At 40.8% G+C, this 16,702-nt stretch overlaps 1 protein-coding gene across 1 annotated transcript in view; it reads right to left on the minus strand.

Annotated features, from left to right (window-relative positions):
• Positions 1-16,702, minus strand: part of Ryr2 (ryanodine receptor 2) — a 380,472-nt gene that overhangs the window by 251,844 nt on the left and 111,926 nt on the right. Inside the window, exons 12-14 of the mRNA XM_055603932.1 lie at positions 9,516-9,680; positions 5,515-5,636; positions 3,579-3,762 (exon numbers count right to left, since the gene is read on the minus strand). Coding sequence (XP_055459907.1) covers positions 3,579-3,762; positions 5,515-5,636; positions 9,516-9,680 — 471 coding nt within the window. The remainder of the gene's footprint in view (positions 1-3,578; positions 3,763-5,514; positions 5,637-9,515; positions 9,681-16,702) is intronic.

Consider the following 16,702-nt stretch of genomic DNA (forward strand, 5'->3'; position numbering starts at 1 on the left):
GGAAGGAAGGAAGGAAGGAAGGAAGGAAGGAAGGAAGGAAGGAAGGAAGGAAGGAAGGAAGGAAGGAAGGAGAGAGAGAACATTTGTTTTTAGTCATATGCATATAGACATGTCTGTTTTTTGGGTATGTGATGTGCACATGAGTGTAGTACTTTCAGAGGACACAAGGGGGCACCTCATCCCTCAGAGCTAGAGATACAGGCAGTAAGCCTCCTGATGTGGGTGCTGGGAAGCAAACTCAGCTTCTAGATGAGGGCAGTACATCCTCTTAACCTCTGAGCCATATCTCCCCAATTTAATTCTTTCTTGAAAAAAAAAGATCATCACTTCTATGTTAACACAGAATTGAAATGCCTGCTGAGCCCCTACCTGGCTCTACATCCCCAACACCCCTCTCCGAAAGGCTTGAAACTTGTCAGCTAATGTTGACACTAGACATTAGGCAAACTAGTTGTTGATTTACTCTGGCATAAAGTGTGGTTCATGAGGTGGTTTTTTGTTTGTTTGCAGTGGGACATTTGGTTAAATAAATCATACACACTAAGGCACACATAACACTATAAGGAGCTCAGGGACACATCGCTCACTTGTACAACACACCTGGGTTTGTCTGCAGCACCACAAAAAGTAATATATGTGAAATTAAAGGCTGAAGGTACTCTGTTTATGCAGAAACCCAGAGATCATCTTCCTCCTTAGGAGTTATTGCTCTTGTTGCTTCAACTCCAAGCCCAAACCTGAGGCTCTTTCAAGTAGTTTCCTGTAGCCTGCTATATAGTTTGCAAGGCCCCATAAGGGGTGTGTGTGTGTGTGTGTGTGTGTGTGTGTGTGTGTGTGTGTGTGAAGCCAGGCCTATTTTTCTGTTTTTTAATTAATTTATTTTTTTATTAATTAGTTTATTCACTTTGTATCCCAACTGTAGCCACCTCCCTCATCCCCTCCTAATCCATCCTCCCTCTCTCTTCTCCTCCCATGCCCCTCTCCCAGGCCACTGATAGGGGAGGTCCTCCTCCCTTTCCATCTTACCTTAAACTATCAGTTCTCATCAGGACTGAAAGCATTGTCTTCCTCTGTGGCGTGGTAAGGCTGCTCTCCCCTCAGGGGGAGGTAGTCAAAGAGCCAGCCACTGAGTTCATGTCAGAAACAGTCTCTGTTCCCCTTACTAGAACACCCACTGGGAGACTGAGCTGCCACAGGCTACATCTATGCAGGGGTTCTAGGTTATCTCCATGCATGGTTCTAGGTTGGAGTATCAGTCTCAGAAAAGACCCCTGGGCCCAGATTTCTTGGTTCTCTTGCCCTCCTTATGGAGCTCCTCTCCCCTCTGGGTCTTTCTATCTCCCCCTTCTTTCATAAGAGTCCCTGCATTCTGCCCAAAGTTTGGCTATGAGTCTCAGCATCTGCTTTGATACCCTGCTGGGTAGAGTCTTTCAAAGGCCTTCTGTAGTGGCTCCTGTCCTGTTCCCTGTTTTCTCCCTCTTCTGATATCTGTCCTGTTTGCCTTTCTGAATGAGGATTGAGCATCTTATCCAGGGTCCTACTTCTTGCTTAGCTTCTTAAGGTGTACATATTTTAGTATGTTTATCCTATATTATGTGTCTAATATCCACTTATTTTTTTCTTTTTTTAATATTAGTTACAGTTTATTAACTTTGTATCCCAGCTGTATTCCACTCCCTCATTCCCTCCCAATCCCACCCTCCCTCCCTACCTCATCTTCTCCTTACCTCTTTCCAAGCCTACTGATAGGGGAGGACCTGCTCCCCTTTCATCTGACCCTAGCTTATCAAGTATCTTCAGGCCTAACTACAAAGTCCTCCTCTGTGGCCTAGCAGGGCTGCTCCTCCCTCGGGTTGGTGGGTGGGGGGGAGGTCAAAGAGCCAGCCATTGAGTTCATGTCAGAAATAGTCCCTGTTCCCCTTACTAGGGTACCCACTTGGGTACTGAGCTACCATGGGCTACATCTGAGCAGTGGTTCTAGGTTATATCCATACATGGTCCTTGGTTGGAGATCTAATATCCACTTATAAGTGAGTATATACCATGTGTGTCTTTCTGCTTCTGGGATACCCCTCTCAGGATGATCTTTTCTAGTTCCCACCATTTGCCTGCAAATTTCATTTCCTTGTTTTTAATTGCTGAGTAGTATTCCACTGTGTAAATGTACCCCAATTTCTGTATGTCAGGCCTATTTTCATGGAGCCAAAATAAAACAGTTGGATTAAAGAGTGTTCATTTGTTCAGCTTATTAGGGCTGTGTTTTTTTTCTGGTTTTTTTTCTTTATTAATTACACTTTATTCACTTTGTATCCCCCCTGTGGTTCCCTCTCTCCTCCCATCCCAATCCCTCCCTTCCTTCACCCTCTGCATGCATGCCCCTCCCCAAGTCCACTGATAGGGGAGGACTTCTTTTCCTTCCTTCTGATCCTAGTCAATTAGGTCTCATCAGGGGTGGCTGAGTTGTCTTCTTCTGTGGCCTGGTAATGCTGCTTCCCCCTCAGGGGGAGGTAATTAAAGAGCAGGCCAATCAGTTCATGTCAGAGACAGTCCCTGTTCCTATTACAATGGAACCCACTAGGATACTGAACTGCCATGGGCTACATCTGTGCAGGGGTCTTAGGTTATCTCCATGCATAGTCCTTGGTTGGAATAGCAGTCTCAGGAAAGACCCCTGTGCTCAGATTGTTTGGTTCTGTTGCTCTCCTTGTGGAGTTCCTGTCCTCTCCAGATCTTACTGTTTCCCACTTCTTTCCTAAGATACCCTGCGCTCTGCCCCAAGGTTGCTCATAAGTCTCAGCATCTACATTGATAGTCTGCAGGGCAGAGCTTTTCAGAGGTCCTCTGTGTCAGGCTCCTGACTTGTTCACTCTTTTCTCCTTCTTCTGATGTCCAGCCTCTTTGCTTTTCTGGATAGGAATTGAGCATTTTAGCAAGAGCCCTCCCTCTTGATTAGTTTCTTTAGGTGTACAGATTTTAGTAGGTTTATCCTATATTATATGTCTATATGAGTGAGTATATACCATGTGCATCTTTCTGCTTCTGAGATAGCTCACTCAGGATGATCTTTTCCAGATCCCACCATTTACCTGCAAATTTCATGATTTCCTTGTTTTTTATTGCTGAGTAATAATCCATTGGGTAGATATGCCACAATTTGTGCATCCATTCCTCCACTAGGGCTGTGTTTTTAAACCTGTGGCTTTGAATGTAGCTAAGAAGCACCTTCAAATAATTTGCTGCAAATCTAAAACCATGAAAGTCAAGTCTGAGACAATTACAAAGTAGATAGCATTAAATAACATGGCACTACCTCCGCTGGAGTCTACCCAGCAGTATTCTTATGGCAGTGATAAAAACAGCTCACTGAAAGCTTATGGTAAAATGAGTGTCCCTTGCCAGGAGAGTGACACAGAAATAAAGATAATGACGATGTTTCTTCTAAGCCTGACCCTCTGCTCAGTAACAGCCTTGTTATTCTCTACTGAGATGTGTAAAGATGTGGAATGGACAGATAATTTTCTTCACTGCAAAGTCATTTTCCCAAGGGGGCGACAGAAAAGGAACAGGTGTGATCTCACCTCTTCCTGGAAGAGATTCTGCCTATTCTTCAGTGCTCGCAGCCTGTTCTGCTTGTCCTCATGTTCCAAGTGCTCGTCTGGCGGGTGGAAGTAGCCGATAAGGTCCTGCAAACTCAGGCTCACAGACTCGATGGGCAAGTCAATGGTGGGTGGCTTTGCTTTCTTGCTGAGAGTGTCCAGGCCCCTGAATCATAGCAAACAGTTCTCTAGGTTAATGACCTACAATTTCAGTTCAATGCATTTCAACTGGCAGGTGATTTGACATTGATACCCTCTCTAAAGAAGGCATAGTCAAAAGAATGTGTGAAGCATCCTTTCTACCAGCCAAAATGGCCATATTCATACTACAAGTGTGTAATATGGCATCCACGTATCAAAGACTGCAGCATCCAGAGTCATGCCTCTACAAGAAACCCTATTGGGCCAATGAAGAAATGGTCCAGATACAAAGCCAGCTGATAACACTTCATAGTGCTAGGTACCTTAAGACGTGAGGCCACATCTTCCTTGCTGCATCGTGGTATACAGAGAATAATAATTGCAGCAGCTTCTTCCTGGATGTTTACAGCCTGAAACTTCTGGCCTGCAGAGAACTCATATAAAGACTAGCTAACCCTCCCTCTGTGCTACACCTAATAAATACAGGCTGGTGTTCTAGTTTTCAGTAGCAGATCCCATCTGACTTCAACTTTACTGTCTGCATGTCTGTGTGTCTGTCCTTTCTTCATTCCCTTGATACATGAGCCAGGGTTTCAGAACCCAAGCTTCATAGGTTGTAGTATCAACCAAAACAAACTGGCTCCTAGTTCATCACCTCTACATGTTTTCCAGATTAATATAATCAATTGGTATTGTGTAAGCTGGTACAACAATATAAGTGATACCAAATGGAAATCCAAATAATAAATGAAATGTGAAGCCAGTTCCCAACTTATTTCTAAGGCTCATTCCACCTGATGAAACTCAAGCTTTAATTAGGCAGACAAATGGAGTAAGCATTAGATATACATGAAGGTGAAAGCTGCGTGCATTTTTAGATACACACACTCATACACACATATACATGTACAATGTAATAGTCAATGAAGCAGAAAATAATGAAATGAATTTTAATATAATCTTGGGTGGGGAAGGTCTTTTGAATGTTGAAAGGCAAAAAAGAAAGATTAATTAAAGCAGTAACTGTGAAAAATAACATAATTATTTTTTCCAAACTAATAAATTGTAAAAGATACAACTACACAGAAGAGTAATGTCTGTAATGTAAAGGGCTGTTAATACTTTGGTAAGAATAATAATGAATAACTGCAATTCAGAGAAAACAAATGTGATACATATCTATTCTCATAATTTGTAATGTTTTAAAAAGTATATATGTATATATGTGCAAAATTTTAAATAATAATATGTACATGCTTTTAAAGTTTTTATTACACTTATTTATATACACATGTGCATGTAAATTAGTATATTTATAGAAAAACTTTCTTCTGTCAGGTCTGTAAACTTCAGGAACCAGAGAGGCCTTCCATCCAGGCTACATTGTATATTACCATGCTGTTGCCAGAAAACAGTGTGGCCATAGGTTGATTTGTTTCATGGGTAAGCAACTGTTTCAATTATTAAGCAGAAAAAAATTATTCATTTTAAGAATCACAGTATTTTTAACATTGCTCAGAATTTACCAAGTATCTAGATGTCATTATCCTTGCTACAACATAGAATTTAATAAGTCAACCAAAAAAGATTATAAAATCATCATGACTGATAGCTGTCTATCACAAATTAACATTTTCTAAGATGCAGGTTTAATCATATTCTGTGAGTCTGGCAAAGCATATATTTATAAGGACGGAGTATTTTAGGATGATATGCTTGTAAATCCAGGGAGAAAGGCAAAAACAAAGTATCAAACAACTATCACTGTACAAATTACCTTATGAATCTGTTGAAGAGAAACACTGTGCTCCGGATAACGCGGGCCGTGCGAGACTCTTCATGCTGAGATCTGGATAAGTTCAAGCCATCATCCATGTGGCCTTCATGGTGCATAATGGCCTGCAGGAGCATGGGAACAGGGTCATCTTTCCAGCAAGGCATCCTGAAGGAGACATGCTCTTGCCCTGTGTGCAGGCATGACCCTGTAACCCTAGATACTCAGAGGGTAGACAGGAGGTACGCAGAAAGAGCTCAAGACTAGCCTTAGTGAGACTCTATTTGAAACTAAAAGAATAATGAGGGCTGGGGTATAGATCAATGGTTGAGTGGTTGCCTAGCTTTGGAAAGACCACGAATTCAATCACAAAAACTCCTCCTTGACAAAAACTGATTTCAAAAAACCCTCTTGAAAGCTGAGCCAGGAGAAAGGGACCTGGAAGGAATTAGAGTCAAAGGAGTGAAGGGTAGATCTAAGTATAATGAAATACATTCATGCATGAAAGAAAAAAAAATAAATCATTTTTTAATTGAGCCATAATAATAAATAGAATCAAAACCAGGCAAAGGGATACCATTGTGTTCGGAGTAAATGATGAGCAAGGTCCCTGCACAAAATAGCCATGCCGTATGCTGATTATGCTATTGTTTTAAAGATGGTTTAACAAATATTTTAAGTTGAATGAAACAACAGTAAAACATTGGCCCATATCTACATTCAGTGATTTATCCATAGTCAGCAAACTGTAAACCAAACGGAGAAGGCAACATTATACATCCTTTCTATTACTATGTAATATCACCAGCTGTACTGCGGCCTGATCACTATGCACTAACCCCTGAGGTTGAGGACACACACACACACACACACACACACACACTAACATCCCCATAAATGCATACATTCACCCATATACACACATGTACTCACAAACATATGCACACAAACACTCATATGTGCACACACACATTCATGTTCTTTGTTAGTTTTTATATCTTCAACATTCCCTGTAAGCATAGCATGGGGAGAGAAATGCACATATCTTCAGTGCACGGATGGATGAATTTTCCAAAGAGATCACACGCACGGGTGACCAACATGTACACCACAAAAGAGAATATTAGAATAGTCTCAAATCTCCCCGGGGCTTCTTTTCTGTCCTGTCACAGTCCTCACCAGCTTCCAGACCTTCAATGGCTTTAGTCAGTCGGCTGCGGAAAATATGTGGGGAACGAGTAGGCCCCTTCTGCTTCCTCCATTCAACACTTACTGAAAGGTAATTCAGCACCCTGAATCAATTGTATGAACTAAAATTTATAACTGGGACTAAAATTATTAAACATCTTGAGTTAAGATATCTAGTATCCTGAGTTAAGGAGGAACCCCTGAAGCAAAAATCAATGAGACACCAATCTGTACTCAAAGGCAAGATGCTTCTCTTGCTTGCCTTTATTAACAGAAAAAATACTAAAATACTGTACAAAAAGTCTCAAGAAAAGGACACCTAACAAAGTGGAGAAGGGAAGTTGATGAAGATAAAAGTTGAACTTAATGAAATAGAAGCAAGACACTAGAAATGATGAGTAAATCCAAAATTTGATTCTCTGAGAAGATACAAAAATAAACCTCACACAAATTTGGCTGGAAATAAAATAGAAAGAAAAACAGACAATACAGAAAGTTGATTATGATAATATAATACTCTGTGAATATCAATAGCAAAAACAAACAGCAAAAGGCCTGGCTAACCCAGAGGAATAATCAACAGAGATAGCCATGAGGGTACATTTCTATAGTCCCAGAACCTAGAAGTTGAGGCAGGGGATCACTTGAACCCCAAAGTTTAGCCTGGGAAACAAAACAAAACTCTATCTCAAAAATAACAGTAATCCCCAATATTCTAAAAGAGTTTCATTCAACTAGATATAAAATTAATTACACATAGCTTGTTTTTAGAAAACACTGGAAGGATAATTTAAGGCTCACTAGCTAGAAGACCTTAGGGCTGGACGGTTGCCTACATGAACACTGTTACAGTTTCAGAGAGCTGACATCCTAGACCATGGGTTGGCAAACTATGTCTTCTCATCTGTCTTTATAAGTCTGTGGTCTGGGAAAAGTCATTTCATTTTCACGTGGTTGAAAGGAGACCAATGAAGAGTGATGTTTCAGAACATGTGGAAATTAATAAACATGCAAATTACATGAAATGAAAACTTAATGACTCATAAAGAGAATTTAATTTTCCTCATGAATATATGTAATAATCCTGAATAAAATGAGTTAATTAAATATAGTAGGATTTTACCAGAATAATGGGCTATGGTCAAGTAGGGTTTAATTCTATGAATGTAAAGATTCCTTAGTAATTAGACGTCTGGTACCTTAATTATATGAACAAATTAAAGGAAGCTAAAACATGGTTTTTATCAGCTTTAACTGATAAACTCAGCAATCACTGTTAGGTTCAAAAAAAGTAATAAAATGAGACTTCTTGAAAACAAAAGTCTCAGTTGTTCCAAGGATGCAAAAGCCTATAACACCTACAAAACAGGAGTAAAAATTCACAGTAAGAAAAATATGTAGTGAATTAAATGAAAATAGCATAAAATTTTAAAAAAATATAGATGAAAATTTTTAGAGAAAAGGATATAATTAATAATAATAATAATAATAACATAATAATAATATATTACATAAGGAAACGTAAATCTTAAAACAACTGAAAGAAATACAGAAGTTTACTGAGGGGGAACATGGCCAGACCACAGAAGAACAAGCATGTTTATAAGAGAACCACAGTAGGTGCATGGATCACTCAGCATGTCTCCTGCGTTACTTCTGTGGCTTTCCAAACACAGCATCAGCAATTTGGACTGTGATACTTAACTGTGATTATAAGTTTGCATGGATTAAGAAGCACCTAGGGGGTTAAAGAGGCACAGTTTTAAGTGTGTCTAGAAGGGCATTTCCAGAGAGGATTAACTTGTAGGACATTTCTCATTCAAAGTGCAATACAGAGTAAATCAAACTGTATAGGGAGTGTCCGTAAAATTTAGCAAGCTCTCTATAAACGCCTTCAGAGGACAGAGGGCGTACAGTGGACAGGCTGTGAAGGCAAGGACTTCAATGTGATCATTTAAGTTTAGGCTGTGAAGAATGGATAAACCTTAGGCTGCCCTAAAGAGAAGAAACAACCTACCCCAAAACTGAAAAGCTATGGTTTTCTGAGGGATGGCAAAAGGTGTGCTTAAAAAAACACACTGGCTCTAGAAATTGGGCAAAGCAGCCAGGAATGGTGGTACAGCCATTCCTTTAATCTCAGCACCTGAGAGGCAGAGGCAGGCAGATCTTTGTAAGTTCAAGGCCAGCACAGAGTAGTTTGAGAACTGCCAGAGCTACATAGTGAGACTCTGTCTCAAAAAAGAAAAGAAACAATGAAAGGTTTAGCAGAATGCAGGCAGGCCTGGAAGGGTAGCACCACCAAGGAGAATGACTATCTCGTGAGCAAAAGGGGTAGAATGAAGAATGAGGGACGAAGAAAACTGAGAAGAGTAAGACAGAACATGGAAGACAGAGTATTTATTCTCCTAATATTTGAATACATAAACCCCCAAACTGTAATCCTATACATCACTGAGAAAGTCCTGGCAAGAGATCACCCTAAAACAAACAACAAACAAACCGAACTCTATTATGGTGGGATTGTTGCCCAGGATTCACGTGGCTGGAAATCTCTTAATTCATTGATAGTAGTTACTATCACATTCTCAGATACACAAATGGGATCTGGAAAACGGGGCACTAGGGTTACACGCACGGGCAAGCAAAGCCATCTTCAGAATCTTTTGGATGAAATACTAAAGAACAAATGGTGGAACTCGACCTTTAGATTGTAAAATGATAAACCCAAGGCAGGTGGCTGACACCATTAGTTTTTGTGTTTAAATTTTTTCGTTACAAATATGGCTGCAATAAGGTGCATTTGTGTATGGTCTTACCTTTCGCTGTATGGATCCCATTCGCGCTGATTTCACATCCACAGACTGGTAGGTTAGCCACAGGCCTGTGTCTACATGCTGTATATAGCAAATGGAGTCTCCATACTTGATTTCTGAGGTTCCCATGCCATCGACTTCTTTTCTCACCCCCACATCCAATTTTTCCTATGCATAGAATGAGAATAACACATGTTTAAAAAAAATCACTAGTCTATGCCATTAGAATACCATCTTATAAAACCATTCCTTAAAAATTTCAGTTCTCTAGGTCCCCTGAAGTAATGGCAATGGCCAAATATTATTTTTTTTTTAATTTTATTTTTCTTTTTAGTTACATTTTGTTAACTCTGTGTCCCAGCTGTATCCCGCTCCCTCATTCCCTCCCCAACCCCGCACTCCCTCCTTGGTCTACTCCCTGCCCCTTTCCAAGTCCACTGATAGGGGAGGACCTCCTCCCCTTTCATTTGACCCTGTTTTATCAGGTATCTTCAAGGCTGGCTGCAAAGTCCTCCTCTGTGGCCTAACAGACTGCTCCTCCCCTGGGGGGGTGGGGGGTGTCAAAGAGCCTGCCCTTGAGATCCTGTTAGAAATAGTCCGTGTTCCCCTTACTTTGGAGAACTTCTTGGTTACTGAGCTACCACGGGCCACATCCGAGCAGAAGTTCTAGGTTATATCCATAGATGGCCCTTGGTTGAGTGTCAGTCTCAGAAAAGACCCTGTGCCCGGATATCTTTGGTCCTTGTAGAGCTCCTATCCTTTCCATATCATACTAACTTCCCTTCTTTCATATGATTCCCTGCACTCTGCCGAGGGTTTGGTTATGAGTCTTAGTGTCTGCTTTGAAACACTACTCTACCTAGCAGTGTTTCAAAGCCAAATATTATTTTTAAAGATTTATTTTGGCTTTTTGGCTTGGGTTTTTTGAGCTGGCTCTTTGGGGCTTTAGCTTAGGTCTTGGGTTTTGGGGCCTTTTCCTCCAGGGCTGTCAGCTGAACTCATGAGCCTTTGGGTTTTTTTTCCATCCAGATCTGAGCTGAGAAGGAAGGTCAGCTGGGTGCTTTCTCTGCCTCTCTGAACTAGCAGGTTTCCACCCCAGCATCTGGTTCCTACATCTTGATTGGTAAAATAGAACAGTTGGGATTTTGATTATTTAAAACAACATCCTGGCACCCAGCATGGGCCTTGAACTCTGAACCCTAAGAAATAGTGAATTTTCTAAATATAATCCAGAAAGAAGGCCGCAGCCTCCTGGAGTATGCAGAAGATGTACCTAGTGCAGACACTGGACTAACAAGTACAGATCAACAAGAGATGGCAAGTAACCCTTTGCCTTCGGGAAACACCCAAAGGGACCTGGCACAGGTCCCAGCATCAAATTCGATTCAGTCATTTCCTGTCAGCGTAGGAGAAACTCATCCACAGAGCAATTAAAAGAGTTAATGCCTGTTGTTAAAAACAACACTGCTCTGGATTTAATCAAGGACAGAACAGTTTCAATGGATAAACAAAAAAAAAAATCAAGAAATACCACAAAACAATATATTAGCGAAGTGCTATAAATGATCAGAGGCCTAAGCTAAAAATAAAAATAAATGGCATTGTAATTGAAGGTCTAGCAGACACAGGAGCAGATGTAACAATAATTTCACCAAAATCTTGGCATCCAGATTGGCCTCTTCAGGAAGTAAGTATTCAGCTTCTACAGATTGGATCTTTATCTCAGGTAAAACAAAGTGCAAGATGGGTCAAGTGCATAGGGCCAGAAGGACAGATAGGAAAATTACAGCCATATGTGGCTAATATAGCCATGAATTTATGGGGATGCGATTTGTTACAGCAATGGAAAACACAGATTAACATTCCCCCAATCTCAGAAACAAACTATAAAATAAAGACTGCTTCTGAGAAAAATATCGAAAGGTATTATCCAGAACAGTTGGACTGTCCAGGTTGCCTATAAGCAGGACACAATAGGTGTTAGTCTTTCAAGGACACCAACTGCCCTACCTGTAAAAGGGTTAAGCAAGCATAAAAAAATAAGTTAATGAATAGTAAAAGGTGGGTGGGCTGGAGAGATGACTCAGAGGTTAAGAGCACTGTCTGCTCTTCCACAGGTCCTGAGTTCAATTCCCAACAACCACATGGTGGCTCACAGCCGTATATAATGAAATCTGGTGCCCTCTTCTGTGTGGGCACACACATGCAGGCAGAGCACTCTATAAGTAATAAATAATAAATTTTTTTTAAAAAATTGTTTTTAATAATTTTCATATATGTGTGTCTGGGGTGTGTGTACAAGTGACTCTGGAAAACAAAAATGTACATCAGAGCCCTTTGATATGGAGTTACAGGGGTGTGAGGCCCCTGACTGGGTGCTGGAAAGCAAATTGGTTCCTTTGGAAGAGCAGCTGGGCTCACAATGGCTGAGCCATCTTTCTAGCCTAGGGCTCAGTTTTATCATCTACAAATCAAAGTATCTCTTTAAAGGGTCAGAACAAAAATGAGACAACACTTGAACATATCTGGAATTTAAAAATAAAATCCCTTCAGCCAGCCTGAACAACTTTGGCCATAATGCCTGGGAGGGTGCTGACATTCATACAGTTGTCAGTGATAACAGAATCTTATTTCCCTCAAACTAATTAAAGCTGTAGTTTCTGCTCCTGCAGTTTCCAAAACAGACGGCAGAGTTTTGTGTTTTTAAGAAGGGCTGAGATTCAGGAACTCACTAGGTCAAAATTTTCGAAATTCCTTCTTTGAAGGTGTATGTGTGTGCGCGTGTGAGTGTATAAACATAGCTATAGGTACTCTGAAGGCCAGAACAGAAAAAAGGGTAACACATCCCTTGGAGCTGGAGTTACAGTCAACAGTGAGCCACCTGATGTGAGTGCTGGGATCTGAATTCTCTCTCTCTCTGCAAAATCAAAAAGCACTACTTTGGTTGTTGCTGTTGTTGTTTTGTTTTACCTGTATGTATGTCTATATACCATGTGCCATCCCTAGCATGCTTGGAGGCCAGATGTGGGCCCTGGATCCCCAATAACTGAAGTTACAACAATTGTAAGCTGCCACATGGGTTCTGGAAATCGAACCCACAATCTCTGGAAAACAGCCAGTGCTCTTAAGCACTGAGACCATCTCTCTAGTCCTGTGATGTTTCTTAAAATTGCAGTCTCAAAGCTGAATGGACGCCTTCTTATTCCTCATTCACGCTTTCACCGAATAACTGCACTTGCTAAGTTGATGTTATGTTGTTTCTAGGTCTTTGGTTATTTGATTATTGATGAAATTGGAGTGTGTGGGTGTGTCTGTGTTTACTTACGTGTGAAAGCCAGAAAATAGCCTTGAGAATTATTTCCCAGGCACTGTCCCCATTTGCTCTCTGAGACAGGGTATCACACTGGTAAAGTTTACCAAGGATGCTAGGCTGGCAGGGCAGCAAGCCCCAGGGATCTGCCAGTCTCTGCCTTTCTAATACTGGGATTATAAAGACATGCCACCACACCCAGATTTTTTTACATGGGTTCTGAGAATCAAAGTCATGTCCTCCTAATGAAGGCAAGTGCTGAACTGACTAAGCCCATCTACTATATAAATGTTCACTGAAGAATACCTTGAAGTAAAAATTATTTGAGTTTTTTTTTGTTTGTTTGTTTGTTTGTTTTTTATCTAAAGGAACCATTCAAACAAAGCAAAAGTGAAGGCTGAGTATGGTAGAACATGCCTATCATATCAGTTCTTGGGATCCACTTGAGGTAGGATTGCTTCAAGTCTAAGGCCTGCCTGCTCTACCTAGCAGATTACAGGCTAAACAAGGCTACGTAGGAAGTCCTTCTTCTTGAATTGCCTTGTCCAGGCTTAATATGAGGGTTTGTGCCTAGTCATATTGTAACTTGTTATGCCATGTTCAGTTGATATCGCTGGGAAGCTTGCTCTTTTTTTTTTTTTTTTTTTTTTTTTTTTTACAGGGAAATGGAGGAGGAGTGAATCTGGGAGAAAGGAGAGGTAGAAGAGGGTGGCTGGGGAAAAAGGAGGGAGGGAAACTTGTGGTCAGGATATAAAATATGCTAGCTAAATAAATAAATAAATAAATAAATAAATAAATAAATAAATGACTGCAGAGAAAAAAATTAACACAAAACAAAAAAGTCAGAGTCTTTATCCCATCTGATTTTTTTCTCTTTTCTTTTGTACTGATAATTAATGAACCTTTATGACCCTAAAGTGAATGAGCAGATAAACTTCTAATTTAAATAAATTTCAATTCTCAGAATTGAAAGGTCAAGGTCACCTCAAAAGCATACAACTATCAACTAAGTTGAATGAACTATTATGCAAATAACTTGCAACAGTATTCTAAGAATCAGCAATAAAACAGATAGACTATTGTAATTTCATTCCATCAGATGAGATGGATGCTGATCTACTTACGCCAACCCTGTCGATGGGAAAATTAAATTCTGGAAAATATAACAATGTAATTATCTCTTCAGAAGAAAACAATGAGCCTCTAAACATTTTTGTTCTTTTATCTGGGAAATTAGTTTATGGTCTAATTATTTGTGTTTTGAGAAGTCCTGCACTCATTAGCTGTGCACAGAGGTTTTTTGGCTCTTTATTGTAATGGGCCAGAGTCACTGCAAGGGGTTTTAATGAGGAGATTTCCCAGGGACTGTGTTCTGATTGTAATGGCAACCTTGAGTCAGGTAAGAACTTGCTGAAATGATATGAGACAAAGAAAGCTGAAGGAAGCACCCAGGGTCCTGGCTGTTCTTTTCTTTGTTCATTTCTTATAGCTCTGGAGTAGGAGAAAATCAGATAAAAACAGGCATTCCAGCACAGGGTTGGGGGGTGGGTATCTCAAGGTTCTTGGTCTCTTGCTCAAAGGACTGAAACAAGAGCTCACAGGGATTTGCAAACGTGTAAGTGTGTCTTTAGTCACGGGACCCCAGATCAGAAACACACTGTGTGGAGGACTGAGCCTGTGACTGCAGGTGCTGGTGGAGGTCAGGGAGGGTGTGGATTGCCCAGAGGTGGAGTTACAGGCAGCTGTTAGCCTCCCAGTGTGGATGAGTCCTGGGTATTGACCGCCAATCCTCTGTAGGAGTAGGGTAGGTTCTTAACTGCTGAGCCATCTCTTAAACCCAAGGAGCTTCATTTATTTCTCTTTATTTATTTACTTATTTATTCACTTTACATCCTGATTGCTCCCCTCCACTCCCAGTCTCCCCTCACACACCTCTCCCCCCATTCTCCCCTCTCCTTCTCCTCAGAGAAGGGGGAGGTCCCCCATGGGTACCAAGCCGCCCTGGCACATAAGTTGAACTTCTTTTTTTATGGGACTAAAAAAAGGAATGGTTTGTTTACTAGGGACGTGTTTTGAGAAGTTCTCTATGTTGCTTATTGAGAGATCAAGCCTACTGTGAACCTCCTGTCACACAATGCATCTGGTTGTAACCAAATGCATGCCCGATTATGCACAGACATAAGATGGAAAAAGAAGTTTCCCCCTAAAAATTCACTAAGGGACACCGTTTGGCTGATTGTACACATGCTTCAAACCTCTCTGGGCTGGACTGATCTTCCAATCCTTCTAGACTCTAAGTTTAATGGTTGTTACAGTGAGAAAAAAAAAAAAAAACTTATCCCATTACCAAAAGAGGGGTATGCCTGTAGCTCACTGGAAGTAGGGGTTCCAGGCTGTCACATCGCTGGACACATTGTTTAGAAAGGGATGTGCTACATTGTACTTCCAGGTAAAGACTCTAGGCTTCCAAGAGAATTACTGGAAAAAGAGTGTGTGTATCAAACCCATGCCCTATGCTCAGCTGTCTCCGACGATACAAAAAGTACAGAGCATCATGAACCAAGTGGATGACATAGATAAAAGCCTCTAGTAAAAAATGAGCCTATATTCAAGTAGAGTAAGCAGATGAGGGAAGTGATATCCACACAGAAACTCCCGCCTTCCTCAAATCAGGGCCTTTAACTGTCTCATTGAGTCTTGAATGGTATTACTTCCGATCAAATTACTATGCTTTAGAAAACTGAGATTGGTTATACTTCTCATGGGTCACTATCATAATTTTCGGAAAATTAAAACAGCAGAGAGGAGTTGGACAGTAGAACTCTTTAGAAAGGCAAACGACATTTAGCCTGGCTTACAGATGCTGGCCTTTTCCTCAGGGTGTACCTGGCTCTGTAAGTACCATTGACGCAAAAGGAGAAAACTGCATCTGTGGCTTGAGGTATCGAAAGAGACACACTCAGAAGAAGAGGGATCCAAAAATCTTTACAGAAATCAATCCTTGTTTTGGTTGTGTACACGAGGAAAGGTTGTGTACACGAGGAGGAGGTTCAGAATGATGCGGCAGGTGGAGCCAGGAGAACTGAGTAGAAATATAAGCAACTGCTCACTGCCAAAGAAACAGGTTTCAGTTTAACAGAGTTATCTGCCTGCAAAAGTGAAATACGTCTTCAGGCGGGGCAGAGCAGGGCAGGGCAGGGCAGGGCGGGCTAGGGCGGGGGTGAGCAAAATTCAGTGCCCAAACTATCATTTCTGATATCAAAGTAAACGTCAAAAAAAGAATTGTGTATGTGGGGAAGCAATGTAAATGTGGATCCTAATCACACAGCTAGAAGACAAAGACCTTAAGACAGCTATTTTTCATGTTCCCATTTTTATGTGTTTATATGTGCACATGTGCATAATTTTACATGTGTATGTGTGTGAACACATGTGTGGGTGAAGTTACATGTGTGTTCTTGTACATGTGGAAGCCCAAGTTAGATGCTGAGAATTATTCTCATTTCTCTTCTACCTAATTTATTGAGGCAAAGCTATTTACTCAATCAAAGCTATAGCTCATTGATAAGGCTAGACTACACAGCCACCCTGCTCTGGGCAGCCCTGCCTTTGTCTTCTAAGACTGGAGCTCCACATAAGTTCAGGGGATCCAAATGCTGGTCCTCATATTTATGCTCCAACCACATTAACCACTGAGCCATTTCGCTATTCATTAAAGCTTCTATTATACATATTAAATATATTTAAAAGCCAGGAGAAAAAATCCTTTATACACACAAGGAATATACAGATAGGCGACTACTGTCAACAATTGCCATATGTATCTCTTTCAAACACACACACACACACACACACACACACACACACACACACACACACA

This window comes from Psammomys obesus, unplaced genomic scaffold (genome assembly GCF_907164565.1).
Source record: "Psammomys obesus unplaced genomic scaffold, mPsaObe1.curated_primary_1811, whole genome shotgun sequence".
Classification (NCBI taxonomy): Eukaryota; Metazoa; Chordata; class Mammalia; order Rodentia; family Muridae; genus Psammomys; species Psammomys obesus.